This window comes from Rousettus aegyptiacus, unplaced genomic scaffold (genome assembly GCF_014176215.1).
Source record: "Rousettus aegyptiacus isolate mRouAeg1 unplaced genomic scaffold, mRouAeg1.p scaffold_m13_p_1, whole genome shotgun sequence".
Taxonomy (NCBI): Eukaryota; Metazoa; Chordata; class Mammalia; order Chiroptera; family Pteropodidae; genus Rousettus; species Rousettus aegyptiacus.
The window spans coordinates 18,063,866-18,080,270 of record NW_023416284.1 but is presented as its reverse complement, the minus strand read 5'-3'; the positions used below and the strand labels follow the sequence as shown (position 1 = coordinate 18,080,270).

At 44.6% G+C, this 16,405-nt stretch overlaps 1 protein-coding gene, 1 non-coding gene and 2 pseudogenes across 6 annotated transcripts in view; all 4 read left to right on the top strand.

Moving 5' to 3' along the window:
- Positions 1–453: 453 nt before the first annotated feature.
- MECR (mitochondrial trans-2-enoyl-CoA reductase) overlaps positions 454–16,405 on the top strand; it is a 34,159-nt gene continuing 18,207 nt past the window's right edge. Inside the window, exons 1-4 of one of the 5 annotated variants that reach the window (XM_016131981.2) lie at positions 523–662; positions 7,702–7,923; positions 13,514–13,611; positions 14,070–14,201. In XM_016131981.2, the coding sequence (XP_015987467.2) occupies positions 13,566–13,611; positions 14,070–14,201 (178 nt within the window). In that variant the 5' untranslated portion in view covers positions 523–662; positions 7,702–7,923; positions 13,514–13,565. Of the gene's footprint in view, positions 663–7,701; positions 7,924–13,513; positions 13,612–14,069; positions 14,202–16,405 lie in introns of all 5 variants that reach the window. The other 4 variants (XM_016131980.2, XM_036231089.1, XM_016131979.2 and 1 more) reach the window with 4 other exon arrangements.
- On the top strand, positions 2,199–2,308 carry LOC118606391. The gene has a single exon (XR_004952342.1). It is a non-coding gene; the product is annotated as a U6 spliceosomal RNA (small nuclear RNA).
- On the top strand, positions 6,221–6,339 carry LOC118605312 (annotated as a pseudogene).
- Positions 10,703–10,821, top strand: LOC118604978 (annotated as a pseudogene).

The following is a 16,405-nucleotide window of genomic DNA, read 5'->3' as shown; positions in this document are numbered from 1 at the left end:
CACATCAGTTTACGCGCACTCTACTCAGTGGAGGAAAGTACGCTCTGCCTCACTATACTATCAGAAGAAAGTGGGAATTAAATGAGGCGATGTCTTAAAGGGCCTTAAATGCCTCAATAAATGGTAGGAAGGCGAAACCGAGGCACGGGGAGGGAAAACGTCTTCCTCCAAATCAAACACCAAGTTGCAGGCCGTAGACACAGCTTTAGGTCAGTCTCAGACTCTCCTTGTTAGGAGATCAACTTCGGCGGGCTGGAAATCTCCGCGACTCCCGCGCAGCCCTCCGCCGCCCATCACTGGCTCCCCGCGCAGTCTCACCTGGCGCCACCGCGCGGGCAGCAGAGGAAGGGGAACTCCTTTCTCGCGCTCCCTTTCGAAGGAGCAAGGGGCTTGGTCACGCGGCGGAGAGGGAGGCGGGCAGCAGGCGCGCGGTCGCGGGGAGATGACGTATCCCCGGCGTCCCACACTGAGTTGACTGGAGCGAGCATGTGGGTCAGCTGTGCTCTGCGCGGGTCGCGAACCCCGGCCCGTCTGCGGCCGGGGCTGCTGCTCTCTGCGGGCCGCCGCCCGCCTGCGGCCGCCTCCTACTCCGCTTCTGCCGAGCCCTCCCAGGTCCAGGCGCTGGTCTACGGGCACCACGGGCACCCAGCCAAGGTCGTCGAGTAAGAGACGGCGCCGAAACGGGGCAATGGGGTCTAGGGTTCCTGGAGGGTTTAAGGCGGGTTGTGGAGAAAGGGGACTGGGAAGGAAGGGACCGGGTCCGAGGAAGAAAGCAGAGAATAATGGGAGCGAAACTGAAGCCCAGGGCACGTTTGGTAACTCAGAAAGTACGTACTTCCAAGAAGTTGAAGACCTGAGAGGCACAATTATAACCGTAATAATGACGGCCGTTTTTTTGATGGACTACTGTGTCAAGACAGTCCCCGTGTAAATGAGTGCATTCATTTAATCGTCACGACCTTTGGGGGGTAGGTACTTGATTTAACCCTATTTTGCAGATGAGAAAACTGAGGCATAAGAGAGGTGAAATTGCTTGCCCAAAGTTACACAGCCAGTAAGTGGCGGAGTCAGGATTTGAATCCAGAATCCAGGTCTGACTGACTGATCTGCCTGAGGTCGTACCTTCTATTATGGGGTGATGTGGAGGGGTGGATTTCAGAACACTTTTGCATCCATTCGGATCTTTCCGTTCTCAGTAAAGTAGGTCAGAGATCATTGTTTCCATTTTACAAAGGACAAGGGACTTGTCTGAAGTGCTATAGCCAGTAAAGATTGGGACTGGGACGGGAATCCATGTCTTCTGACTCCTGTTCTCATGCAATTTCCTCTCCACTGTGCTGTTTATGTGCCTTTAATTAGTTAAAAAGCGCTCCTGTTTTGAAGCCAATAGAGACCTATGGTCAAGTACAGACAGTCTCTTAGTAGCTGTTTTATCTTGAATAAGTCATTCAAGCCCTCTGAGCCCTCATTACTTTTATAATTATGTCCTCCTAGAATTCTGTCATATCTTAATGATTTTTGCATGTGGCTGATAAAAACAGTATGTGAATTGTCAACCGTTATAAATCTGCACATAAGTAGCTACAGACATACCTCGTTTTTATTGCTCTTTGCTTTATCACGCTTTACGGATCTTGGGTATCTTACAAATTGAAGGCAAGACCCTATACTAGCAAAAAGATTATGACTGGCTTTATTGCTATACTCACTTTATTGAGGTGGTCTGGAACCGAACCCGTAATATCTCCAAGGTATGCCTATATAGCCATCAAACGGGCTAGTGGGGACACCGAAGCGAAGCTAAGTTGAAAGCATGGATCTGGAAATCAGAAGACCTGGGGTCAAATCCTTGCCCTTCCTGTCCTAGCTGTGTGTGCGTTCGGCAAGCCACTGAGGATCTTTTAACCTTGGTTTCATCATCTTTAAAATTAAGACAGTACCCTACTGGATTTTGTTAACCAATGTCACCATAGAAATAAATAATTTTAAAAAATAAAAATAATAAATAATAAAATTAAGACAATAACAGTCATACCTCATAGTGCCTATCAGCTGAGATCAATCTAATGCTCTCCACCAAAAATACCTGCATATTCTCCTGCAGTCCATTATTTACAACTCTTTGATTCCCAGCAAATAGTTTATTTTCCAGAGGATAGGCAAATGGAATTATTTTCATGATTAAAGTACAGGCTAGAGTGCTTGCTTCGGTGGGTAGCACATATATTAAATTGGAATAATACAGAGAAGATTAGCATGGTCCCTGCACAAGGATGGCACACAAATTCATGAAGCAGTCCATATTTTTACTTAAAAAAAAAAAAAAAAGACAATCTGGATGTTTTGACAGCCCGAGGGGATAAACCTCAGATAAAATCAAGGTCTTGCATTCCGCCTAGCCACACTCACCATTAGAACATTGAAACCAAAAGAATTTTGAGAAGACTCATCAGTCAATAAGCCCCAAATTGTATGTTGCTCATAAGTAATAAATCACCAGGAGGACTTCTACAATGAACTGGTAAAGCTCTGATAAACACTTCTTTCCCAGGAGTGCAGCCCAGATAGGAACAATGTAGTGCCTCTTCACAGGCTTATGATTTAGGTGTCTAGTGCAGGACCTGCCACAAACCAGGTTCTCCAAAATGTCACTAAATCTGTATCTGACTTCAGTAAGAAGTGTACCTTTTATTGAGTTCTGTGATGGTGGAGAGGGTGTCTGATGTTCAGGGACCCTGAGGCAAGGCCTGGGAAGCTTAGGCAGTTGAGTGTATTTGCCTCCTGATCACCTCCTATTGAGAAGCCAGAGAAACTGGAACAGACTGGTTACAAATGCCACTTAGGGAGGAAAGACACCCGTCTTGTTCTCCTTATGTGGAACCCTAGTAATTTCCCAGTTCAAAACAGGATACTTTCATGAAGTGTTGTATTCAACCTTGACTTCACACCTCAGTCATCTATGGCACTTGTAGAAACTACATTTTCCCAACCACCACCCTCTAAAACACATATAGGTCTAGGGTGGTCCTGAAATCTGAATTCTTTAAACTCTCCAGATGACTCTGATGCCCAGACCAGGGTTGAAAACCATTGCCCTGTCAGGCAGGCAGTCTTCTCCCTTTGCTCCAGAATTGCAGTTTTCCCTTCTGACCCAGATTCAGGCGGCTTGATTTGTTCATGTATGGACTGAGGCCAGAGACTGGGATTCTCTTCTTTGTAGTCGTGTCTTAGGACATTTAGAGTAACCACAGTGTCACAGAAAGAATCAGGTGTCCTTTAAACATCCTCGTAACTGGGTATGTAGCTCAGGTTACAGCACATAGGGCCATGGAACTACCCAGAGACCAAGTAGAGCTTGGACTTCAAACGGGAGTGAATCGTGACATTGGCACTGTGGGCCAGAGTTCTGGGAACGGCAGGGAGGGGACGAGGAACAGCCCGCTCAGGTCTGAGGACTTGGAGAACTTCTCAGAACAAAGCCTCCAGGGATCTTCTGTTCTCATGTCAACATTGTGAGTGTCCCTCTCTTCAGGCCTGTTGGCCCTCAAACATTCCAGCTGTTCCCTCCTCTAAGCCTTTTCCCCTCATCTCTTAGAGTTTCTTTTCCCCAAAAAAATGGACTCGCCTATATACATGTTCCTATTTCATTTAAAAAGTTAATTGCTGATCTAAAGAAAGTAAAAATGTACAGGAGAAAACGACAACATGGGAGAGTGACAAACATTCTAGAAATTTCAGAGGTTCCCATGGCCATTGCCCCTTGTGCAAAGTTCCAAATTCTCTATCAAATAATTCCTAGTTACTCCAATGTCTTTCTCTTTCCTTTTGTTCCTGAAAGTCCCCTTTCGGAATTTTGCATTCTCTAAGGTCTTGTGGTAAAAGCAGCTTTCATTTGTCGTATACTTACTATGTGGCAGGCATTGGGCTAAGTTCTCCACATATGTTACGGAATTTAAAACTCACAATAACCCAATTTGGTCATGGATATACCCATCTTATAGACAAGGGAACCGAGGTTCAAGAAGCTTGAAAGTCATTTGTCCAAGTAGGCTCTACCTCTTTTTTAAAGAAAGTATTTTACTGATTTGCCAAATGACATCATTCAGAAATTTAAGGCCTGTATATTTCTTTGGCATCTACACACCCTCAAACTGCACTCATGGGCTTATAGCCTCCAGTTGCCTCCAGCTCTTCATTCTGGAGTTTTGTTTTCTCTTTGTCCATTTGATTCTCAAATTAACTTCTTCCTTTTTGATTCTACGCACAGAGTAGATGCTCTGCTCATTTCGATTAACTTTTAAATGTTTATTGAAACCATCCAAACTAGGAAATATTCTAACATAGTTTTTGTAGAACATTAAAAGAGTAATTATATATATTCAGATATTTTCCAAAGGGGAGTGGCAGTCTCTCTCTCTCCTGAACTCCAGTACGGTTTATCTGTACCTTCCTTTAGTGATTTTCTATGTCTTTATCTTTCCATTAGATCAAGATCACCCAACTAGGATGTCCCTTTATTAAAAGTCCTCGATATAGACATAGACCCAAGTAAATAATGATAATCGCCCCAAATATTTTTTGAGAATGAAGTGGAAGATAAAACTAGGAATAGGACAGGTCAGAAGAGAAGGTGAGATTATAGGTCGGTCAGGTGACCCCAAGTCTCTACTCTTCATAGGAAGGGCAGCCCCTTCCCACCCTCCCACCCCCGGGGAAGATGGTAAGAAAGAATACTGTTCTCTGTCTCCCCTTTTCAGGATCCCGAAGCTTTCATAAAAGAGCATCCTGGTCATCATGGCTTTCTCACCTGCCTGCTGCTAACATAAAATGAAATGAAGCTGGGAAGTCCTTGGGCACATACCCATTCTCTTAGGCAGATGGAATTTGGGGGAGCAGGTGGTGGGGAGCCAAGCTGTGTAGTAGTGAGTTCTCACTGCAGGGCACTGTTTATTCTCAAGGGATTTCTTTTTACTGTTGATGTCAGTGTTTAAAACCAAAACTCGATGCTGGTGACTTGATTTTAAACTAGAATTTTAGTACTTTGAAAAAAAAAATAGCTTTCTGTTTGGCACTGTGTTAAAAACTGAGATTTTATTTGTTCATCTTGTTTCTTAGCGCTCTTTATTGTTGTCAGCAAATGAAAGAGGAAGGAAGAGAATTCATTGATTTAGTAAGTTAGCCAGCATTTATTCTTTGAGGGCCTACTAAGTGCTAGGCACAGAGGAATCAAAGACGAATAATCTATGGTCTTTGCCTTTGGGTAATTCACACTCTGGGCCAGGAGACAGGTCACTGTAGTCCAGCGGGTTAAGTGGCAGAATATGTTCAGAGTGCTATAGACACCCAGAAGAAGGGTACCTAACCTCCTTGGGGTGGAAGAGAATGCCTCCTGTGAAGGCCTGAGGTCTAAGTTTAGTCCCCAAAATATCATGTGGGCAGTGTATGAGGAGAGAAAGAGTAGAAATGTTCCAAGCAGAAGAACCTGCATGCGCAAAAACCCAGAGGGAAGAGAAAATGTGTGTCCGATTAACAGATATTAAGTGCCTACTTAATATATGTTATTTAAGATATCTTCTGAAACTAGCCTGAGGTTACAGGATTCAAACTCAAGCCAGATTCCACATTCCATAACGTTTGCACATGACCTTTCCTCTGGACTTCCTACTAGGCTGTGGGGTTTATGGCCAAGCCCTTTCGCCCTTTCACCCTCGTTTCTTCTTGCCTCCTGGGTGGAACTTGGCAGGCACACCTCCAAGGAACTGCAGTCAAAACAATAGACAGGGTTTTCCTTCTGAGTCCAGAGTGTTTGGAAGGAATGCCGCCACCTAGTGCAATTCCAAACTATTATGGTTGCCCAGCCCTCTCCAAGTGGCTCCTGCAGTTCTCCGACATGCTTCCAGGCTTTTCCCACCCTGGATGGGGTAGGAGGGTCCTCATTTTCAGAGAAGGAAAAGCAAAGATGACACGAGGTTAGTCTGTGGCTCAGGACATATCACCGGGGACTAACCTGGGTTCTAGTCCCAACTCTACTCACTATTACAGTGAGGAAATCACTCCAGTCTCCATTGTTTTTAGTTATTCTTTGACAAGGAAGGCGGGGGAGGGGGGGTGACCAAGGTCAGTAGTGGTAAATGGAAACATTCATGCTGTCCCCCACCCCTGTCTTCTGTGTCAGTGACAAACCTTCATAGCTCCCTTTTCTGTATACCTCAAAACCTTGGTCTACAGCCATGCCACCCTGAATGTCCCCAATCTCGTCTGATCTTGGAAACTAAGCAGGATCAGGTCTGATTAATACTTGAATGGGAGACCACTTTGGAATACCAAGTGCTATAGGCGTTTAAAAAATAATTTTTTTTAATTTAAAAAAATTAAAAACCTACACACCTCTTCACACCATTCTCCCCAAACAATACTTTTTCCTGCCAAGACAAGGTGAGGCCTCAAGAGGTTTTTCTAAATACTGTAGTCGTGGAAATTGCTGTGAAACATGAATCTTCTTTGATCCAACAATTGTCCAGCTCCGACAAGTCTATGAAACCAAAGGAAGCACTGGACAGCCTGCTTGCTGGTTACTCTTGCAGCCTCCAAGGAGTAATGCTGTGGCTAGAAATCTGGGGTCCTGGGCACAAAATCTCACTAAGGGGCCCCTTTGCTCTTGGTTGGTTACATAATCAGCAGCTGGCCAGGCAGGAGCTACATGGTCATCTTCATACCTGTCAAAGAGACAAAAGTAACTGAAGGCAGGGAGTCTGCCTCCTGCTGTGGTCCAGTCTCGCTTTCTGGAGTAACAAGGAGAGTTAGGCCTCAGCAAACTAAGCAACAGAGACTGCGACTCCCTTCCAGCAAATATGTCAGCAGATGTAGAATATGATGGGGCTTGCAAGCTTTCTGGTAATCTAAATTGAGGGAAAGTAGGAGATTGAGAGAAAGTAGGAAGAAGGTATCTTTACCAACCCTGCATAGAAACTTCCAGAAGTCGCCATAAGTCTCTTGATTCCCTTCCATTGAAAATGATTGCGCAAAAAGTCCTGGGTGATAGGAGTGCAAGATTACTTTGAGGCAGGGAAGCCAGAAGAAGTGCATGGAGGCAAATGGGTGCACCTAGCACACCAAGGGACATGGAACAGAAGAGCTTCAAAGGGCCCAGGACTCCCTTAGAACCCTGTGAACTGAGGCCATCAACATCCCCTGCTGTGGAGCAAGCTGTTAAAAGCTCTGAGCTGAAGAACTTCTTCCCAGTTGTGCCCTGCTTATTAATTATCGATCAAATCTTAGAACAGTGTACCCAGCACACCAGGCAATTCACTAAGTCACAGAAAGCTGCTTGTTTGTGACCCTGGGGGTTGCAGACAGACTAGGGAGAGCCACATGAGATATCGGTTATCTTCACCCAGTGCCCTATGATGGATCACACATCTTCGGCTCTGTAAGGAGCAGATGAGAAAGTTTCTGTGGTTCGTGACTGTCTCTCTCCTGCTCAAAATGATATTGACCAATTTGAGGTGACCGAGTAGAAGATGCAAGATAAGTACAAATGGTTGCTAATTAAATGCAGAAGGCGGGAAAGATATCTTAGCAGCGTTGGCTAGTGCCCACTTTACATAGCAAATATAGCTGAGCCAGTCCCCAGAGTATTGGCCTCTTTTTTTTCCCCTCTCAAAAGGCTCTTTCTTCTGCCTGCTTTTGTCTCCCTTGTAGTTCATATGGCTTCACAGGTGTGCAGCCGCAGCCTCAAAGGAGCCATTGTGACCTTATCCAGCCTGGGATCTGTTGAGTGGAGATAGTGGCATCCCTCCGAGTTGCATGGCGCCATTACACAGACAGGGGAAGGCCCTGACCATCCTGGAGAAGCGGCTTGAGATCTAGCCAGGTTGTGTTTAGGTGCCTCATTTGTGCTCCACACAAATACCAGTTCCTTTGGTGAGTTAAAAAAAAAAAAAAAAAAAAAAAAAGGAAGAAAGAAATTGCTATCATTACACCAGAGGTCCAACTCCTGGAATTCAGACTCGTCCGTTTTCCTTCCTGTCTCTGCAGAATGGTATCCTTGACGACGCTGTTAGAACTCTGCAGGGACAGCAGTGTCTGTGGTATTGATGGCATTCCACAGGGCAGGCTGGGGCTGGTCTCCCTCGTGAGACCCAGCTGGACCAACACACCTCCCCCTAGGAGAGCAGCATGTGTCAGGCCTGCCTGCCATCCTCACCCACCTGTGTTTGCAGCTTCAACTTTCCATCTCGTAGACCCTGTTCCTGCCCCACTCTCCTTCTGCCCCATTTCTGGGAATTTCAACTGGTACAGGAAAGCTAGGCCACCCAGAAGACAAAGAGGAGAGAACTGGGAGCAGGTCGTAGGCCAGTGCAGTGCTCCTCAAGCTGCTGTCTGGGGGCAGGCAGTTACCTGGTGTGCTATGAAAACTATTCCCAGCTGGGTTAACTCTGTAAGCGCTGGTTTGCACAAAGCCACATAAATTTCTTTAATAAGATTCAGGCTCTGATGTACAGTCTGATTCTTATAAAGGGGGTTTAGTAGGCAGCATTGCCAAATGTGTTGGACCCCAGGGAATACCTAATAATATTTCTCAGGACGAGAATTCCACAAACAGCCGAGGGATGCTAGCTTGGTGTTCAATAGGCTGAGCTTCAGAGCCAAGCTTCAGGTCAAGTCTTGCCACTTACTAACAATTTAACCTTGGGCAAGTTAACTTCTCTGAGCTTCAGTTTCCCATCTGTAAATTAGGGAGATAACACCCTCCAGATCGGTGTTTTAAGGACTAAATAGCTTCCGATCTATAAAATGTTAAGCACAATGCCTGAAGCTTAGTAACCTGTCAACATTAGTTGTCATTTAATTGTACAGCCATCATCTAAAATATGTTTACCAACTACCCTAGACTCCACCTACACACAGCTGACTCACAGCTCTGTATGTCAGAGCGCCCTCTGCTCTGTACCCGACTGCAGGCCACCTGCTTCAAGCTTCCAACCCACTCCAAACCACTCTTCCATTTTCCTCATCTCGCCATCCAGTTGCCCAAGCCAGAAGCCCAGGAGCCATCAAAGGCTTTCCATTTCTCCCACATGGAGTTGGTCACCAAGTGACATCAATGCCGCTTCTTATTTAAGAGACTCAAGGTTATCCAAACCTCTCCATTCCCACTGCTCCGATCCAGCCCACACCTGTTGCCTGGCCTACTGTCAGGTCAGATTCTTTGCCGTTCCCTCTGGCAGGAAAGCCTCCCAAACTTTCTCAGCCCACTCAGTGAACCGTTTATCCTTTGAGCCTCAACTAAGGTATCGCTTCTTCCAAAGCCCTCTGCTCACCATTTGTTTAGCACCACAAACCCACCTCTGAGGTAGCACATCCCCCATGTGTGAGTCACCACACCATCGAGCTCCCAAGCAGATTTATTTTTTCATATTTAAACCCTTTGGCACACTACCTGACAATCATTAAATATTTGTTGAATTAAATTTAATTTCAGTGACTCAATGATTCCTTTCAGAAGTATAGCCAGCTAATTATTTCAAAGGCTTCCTTGGGTAGTCCTACCGTCCATAACAACTGCCATTTCTTCAGCATCTACTATGTATCAGGTACTCTAGCAAATGCTTTACGTACATTAACTCATTTAATCCAATGAACTAGGTTCTAGTGTTATCCACATTTTACAGACAAGCATTTTGAGGTTTAGTTGGTAAATGACCAAGGCAGGATTCAAACCCAGGATGGCCTGTTTCACTCCAAACCCGTGCTCTACCCTTCACCTATGAACCGAGATCTACCTGTATTCTCATCTTGTCCATGATTATCTAGATTTTTAAGAAGTGAAATTTTATTGCAAATTTGATCTGCACTTTCCTGTGAGGAAAAGAGCCATGAGTTTTTGCTAACACCAAACTCTTTTAAGGATAATCTCCACTTTTATTTGCACCGATCCTTCAGGGATATGTTCCTGAACAGCCCAGAACCAGGAAGGGCAAGTGTGGCCGCAATAGCAAAATTCCTATGGTTCGAGCCTGTCCCCTGGTTCCCTAAATGACTGGCATTTTTATGCCACATTTTTTCTCTAGAGAAGAAAGTTGGATAATTTAAATATTTCTTTAGGAAACATGAAGCTTTGTTTTGGTCCCAGGCACTGTACTAATTAAGATTAAAAGTTCTCTGCTCTCCATGAGCTCACAATTTAATTGGGAGACCACACATTTTCAAAAGCTAGGAGGTCAGTAAAAAGAGTACTGAACTGAGTCTAAAAGACCTGGATCCAAATTCAATTCCAAAATCCAAAAAGCTCTGAAAACTGGCAGTTGTTTTTTTTGTTTGTTTGTTTTGGTTGTTTTTTTTTTTTATGTCTTGGAGGCAAAACCTGATCTCTAACATGAAGTTTTTATATGCCCATTATTCATCCCACTTAGTGTGAACATTCATGTTTTGCTGCAAAATAATGTGTCTGGTCACAGAATGCTTCCCCAGCCACCATGGGGGGCGGGGGGGATGTGTAGATAATACATGTTTCTTCACTCTGAAGTACATCTCACCCCAATAGTTTTAGAAAAAGAATGTGAACTCATGCTTCATTGTGATGAACCTGATTAAGATGGTCCTAAATGGTATGGTCACCCCTTCTGTGTAATGGGAACACTCGAGATGGAGCACACAATTTTTTTTAGAGCCAAGAGGAAAGTCAAAAGATGTCTTAGAGGTCTACAATCAGGCTACCCTGAAGAAGCCCAATCCCATCGGATCTTGAAAGCTAAGCAGGGTCGGGCCTGGTTAGTACTTGGATGGGAGACTGCCTATGAAGACTAGGTGCTGTAGGCATAAAAGAAAAGAAAAGAAAGAAAGAAAAAATAAGGGATTGTAACCTGACAAGGTCCTTGCAATCTGTGAAGTCAACCAAAGGCTGCCTCACCTAAAAAAAATAAATAAAAATAAAAGATGTCCTAGGGAAAGTAAAATTTGAGCCAGTACTTAAAGGGTAAATTGAATTTCTCACTTTATGGAGAAGTTATAGAAAAGAAATTCTGAGCTGAGGCAAGAGCATATGGAAAATGTGCAGGGAAAAAAAATGTCTTTAAGTAGCTTAAGTGCATGGACTTTGTCAGCTTATAGAAAAATTCTGATTATCTGTCAAAATGCGAGAGAGGAGCAGTACAGATAATACAAAGAGGCCACTAGTCCACAGTCCTTGTACTCTGAGCAGGATTTTTCTCTGGAATGCAGACTTACACACATGCATTCACAGAAAAAAAAAAAATCTCTGTCTGATGGATGCCTCCCTGCTTAGCCTACAGGGGAAGCTGGGGAGCTGCTGACCCCTCCTCCTACCCAGGGCAGTCCAGCAAGGATCAAGCCTACACACCTCTGCTGGCTGGTACTCACCTTGCTGCCCTCTGCTTGGTCTGGGGTGAGCCACTAACCATCTGGCCTCTCCAGCATCAGATTGCCAGGTTCACATCAGATCAGCCAGTTACTATTTTTGGTGGCCTTGAGCAAGTTATTTACCTCTTTTGTGCCTTTGTTCCTCAGGTATAAAATCAGAATAATAGAAAGCCAGTATGGAAAGCACTTAGCAGAATGCCTCACAATCACTCAATATATATTATACAAAGACTTGCCCTCCTCCAGCTATATATAAAAACATACATTCCTTAATATTTACCTAAAAAGAAAAAAAAAAAAAAGTCCTTTATTCTCTCTGCCCTGGTCATCAACTTTTTCCTGGTTAACTATTTTCTGTAGAGTTTCTATCTTGTTTTTGTTTTTGTTTTTGTTTTGTTTGTAGCTGTTTCTCAATCATGGTGAGGCATGGCCTCCCTCACCTTGGTCATGATCTGGTACAGGATTCCCAGATTGGGGTCCCCAAATCCCCAGGGGTCATTGTAGGCAGTCGGGGGGTTCCCAGCCTAATTTCAGGATACTGATATAGAGGAAGGCAAATAAGAGTGCTGACTTTGAAAGTAGAGAAACCCTGCCACTGACCAGTTATCTCACCCTGCATACATTTCATAGTCTCCAGGAGCCTGCCTCTATTTCTTACTGCTAGAATGGGAATGTTAATACTTTGACCACAGGAATGTTGCATCTTAGATCATGTATTTAAAGCCCTTAACATAGGACTTGATGTGCAATAAACACCTCATAAAAACCTGCCACCATTATTACTATTAGTAGAGAGATGTCTTGAAAATCACACTTTTAGCCCAAAATGGAGCCTTGGGTATAATTAAAAGGTCAGATTTCTGTGGGAAGTGGGTGGAATTACATCGGTTTAGTGTGATGACACTGTTGCCTAATGTTGTGCCTTTGGTAAGTAAAAATAAAGAGAATTATTACTTAATAAGTATAAATAAAAATGAAGAGAATTATTACTTAATAAGTATAAATAAAAATGAAGAGAATTATTACTTAATAAGTACACTCGGGCAGAGAAAAGCATTGCCAGCATGAGTCTGAGGGGTGTGGAGAAAGACAGGAAAGGAATTTGGTAATAAAGTCATGAGGCCCCACCAGTGTAGTACACTGATCAGGCTTTCTGGTTGGAAAGACTTCTTTTTTAAAGAACAAAAGTCACACATGGATCTTGTCACTGGACCTCCATAAGAAGGCCTGCCACAGGTCTTACCCATTAACCAAAATTCCAGTGGATAAAGACGTTAGTCCCATGGTGTCTAGAGCCCACCACAAGCAAAGTGAGTTATCACATGGACTCAAAATGAGAGAGGCTCTTGGGATTGAACAAGTGCGGACCATCCCTATCAACCCCCATTTACAGATGGGGAAACAGAGGCCCAGAGTGAGGAAGAAACTTGCCCAAGGTGACACAGTTGTCACATGGTAGGGCTTCACATCTAAGACAGCTCTCTACCCTTTCCGGTGCCCTTTCTGACAGACCAGGGCCCACATCTGGAAGGGACATCACTCCAGGGGGTAAACCACAGTCACCCAGGGAGTTCTTTTTGAACCACAACGGCCCTCTCTCTACTTCCTTCGCCCCCTCTGCAACAGAAGTGTCTCCTCTTCCCCGTGTGTATTGTAAGAAGGAAAATAAGGGGAGAACACATGAGCGAGCCTGGGATTTCCTAGTTATGCCTGTTCCTGAGAAGTTCCAGGGATGCCCCTATCTGGAGATCTAGTTACACAGGTCAGAGCTGGGGCCTGAGAATCTGTATCAGTCAGCATACCTGGTGATTCTGATAAGCAAGCAAGTTTTAGAAAACACAAGGCTAATTCAGGCCAGAAGAAGTTTTTAAATATTTTTCTGCCCTAGAGTGGGCAGTGGGGTTGAGAGGTCACTAGGGATTTTCTACTTGTAGTTAATGACAGAGTTAACTTGTATCCTGTGCTGATTCTTTACAGCACCTTACCCTTTTCTAGCAGAACCCGAATTCCTGGGCACACAGTGGTAGCTCAAAAGTACTGCTGCCTGACCTACTTTGGAGAGATGATTTGAGCAAAAGATACCCTGTCTAGCCTGGGTGACATTAACATCTCTCTTTGGCTTTGTGCTTAGACTGAAGAACCTGGAGCTAACTGCTGTGGGCGGATCAGATGTCCATGTGAAGATGCTGGCGGCCCCTATCAATCCATCTGACATAAATATGATCCAAGGTAACCTTGGTTTCTGTGGCTTATGTTAATTGGCTTTTTTGCTTAGCCGCCACCTCATTTTCATTCCTCTTCAGGTGTGGGTGTGAAATCTCTGTGATTAGCAACAGCTGTTCTCCAGATGCTCAGTCTGCAGACTGTGAGCCCCCTCTGGCCTCCCCTCTCTGGACTGTGAGGTTTTTCGAGAGTTAGAAATATTGCAGTGGGGAGTAAACCAACCGCAGTGAAGTGCCTGGGATGTGCTGGGCTCATTTCATGCACTGTCTTATCTAATCATCCTAATAACCATAAACACAGAAGAGTATTATCCCTTTAGTTTCTTTGTAAAGAAACTCAGAGAGGTTGGTTAGTAACACAGCTGCTCCAAGGCAGAACCCAGGTTGGACTTAGATCTGACTCCAAAGTCCGTGCTTTCACCGCCCACGTTTCATTGGATGACCCCCTGTGCTCTTCTCCCTTAGGGAATTATGGCCTCCTTCCCAAGCTACCTGCCATTGGAGGAAATGAAGGCGTTGGACAGGTGGTCGCGGTGGGCAGCAATGTGACTAGGGTGAAGCCGGGAGATTGGGTGATTCCAGGAAATGTCAGTTTGGGTGAGTTTCTCCAGGTGTCTGCAGCCTTTCATTGTTCTAGACCCTATTTTACCCCCACCATAAACATTTGCTAATTGGCTCGGTGTAACTAACAAGTAAGCAATATGGAGTTTATTGTTAAGTCCACATACCTACTCCCATGAGAGATTCTGGTGCTTTTGCTCAGGATGATGTACCTTCTCTCTCACCTCCTTGGGCTGGTGTTGATCAGAGCTGTAATTCTCTGAATCCCTATATCCCTAAATCCCTGTGGTAAGGAACAAAACAAAGACAGCTCCCACCCTCCAAGAGGTTAAAATCTTATTGAAGAAATCTCCAAACCAGTAACTTAAATAAAAGGAGTCCTAAAGAAAGCAAAGAGCACTTCTGGCTACTCTGTGTGCATATGTGTGCGCGCGTGCGCACATGAAAAAGAGAGCGAGAGCGAGCGAGAGCGAGCGCGAGCGAGCGAGAAAGAAATACAGACACAGAGACAGAGGGAAGAAGTCTTAGGGAAAGGTCAGGGTTTCCTGGAGGAGGCTCATTGGACCAGAACTCTGATAGATGAATTTTGTTAAGTGGAAATGAGCCTATAATCACTTGTTTCCTTTGGAGGAAACAAATGAGCAAAGACACAAAGGTGAGTTCGGGAAATGGAAATGGAGGATGTGCACATGGGAGAGGACTGCATAAATGATAAAGGTAGTGAGGCCACATGGGGGAAGTCCCTGCAAAAGCCAAACTAAGAGTTAGGGTCTTCTTTCATATGTAGTGAGGAGTCATTGGTGAGTTTTGTTGTTTAACACTTGATGGTTTTGGAGGCACAAATATTATACAAATGGATCCTGACGGCAGCCACAGGAGAGAAGCAGGGCGGACATTATTCTTCTCTTTTGGACATGTGATTAAAAAAGAAGCCATCGGCCAAACTTAAACAGCAAACTGAAAGAGCGCTCACTGGATTCTCGTTCCCTGTTTTTCCCACTGCACCTTATTGTTAGGACCCCTTGGGTTATAACTCGCTGAGTCAACTCAAACTTGCTTTACAAAAAAAGTTAATTGGTTTGTGGAACTGGGAAGTACAAGAAATGGAAAGCTTCAGGCAGAGCTGGATCCAGGAACCCCAATGTTATCAGAGCTCTGTCTTTTTCTTGTTCTTACTAGTTCTCAGATGAAATCTCCCCACATAGTGAAATAGTAACAGAAACAAATATTTAGTGACCATTCTCTTTGCATCAGGCAAAGAGTAAGTACTTTACATATATTAACTCAATTATACCCACAACATGAAGAAGATACTCTTATTATACCCATTTTGCAGATGAAACAACAATGAACATAAAGGATTAAGCAACTCACCTGAGGATACCCAGCCAATAAATGGTAGAGCTGAGATTTGAACACATTCTGCTATATACCTGGCACAGATGATCACTAGCAACCTGAGGTTTACATCCTAAGAACAACTAAATGAGCATATCCTCTGCAATTCGTTCAGGATAACTGTATTCATTGCCCAGAGGGCTCTGACCAACCCTGCCTGAGTCCTTTCCCATCCATCCATGAACCAATTGCCAGGAAGATGGGGTTGGGCCACTCCAGTTGCCTAGTTGAGTCTCTTGCCCACCCCTGTAGTACAGAAGGTAGGGCCTTGAGGTTACTAGCCCCAGAGGTTAGGAAGGAGTAGTTCTAGAAAGAAAAAGGTATCAGGTGGGAAAAATAGTAACAGAAGTCTACTAGAAGCTCTTCGCTTCTCTGACATCAGGAAAGCTGCCAAGAACAGCTTCACCCTCCCCTACAGCCACCTGACAGTGAAAGAGCCTAACTGTGTGAGCGAATTGAGAGCTGCAAGGATTCACTGGATACTGACTGGTGCTTCCAGCCAGCCCCTATGCTGAGTGAAGGGCATCCATGATGGGTCAGACACAGTCTCTGCCTACAAAGCGCTCTTGGCTGAGAATGGAAAAGCAACACTTAGTACAATGCAATATAATAAGTGCTATGATCACAGCATGGACACAAAGGCAAGAGTCCCCTATCTCAGGAAGCATTAGGAAAGGCTTCCCAGAGAAATGATGCTCGAACTTCATCTGGAAGACAGTAGAAGTGCAGCCAATTGTCTGGTTGAGGAAGGCCTTCCCAGGCAGGAAGTACAGCATGTGAAAAGCTCTGGCAATGGGGAAGGCATGGCACTGTCAGAACTTCAGGTAGTTCAGTGTGGCCGA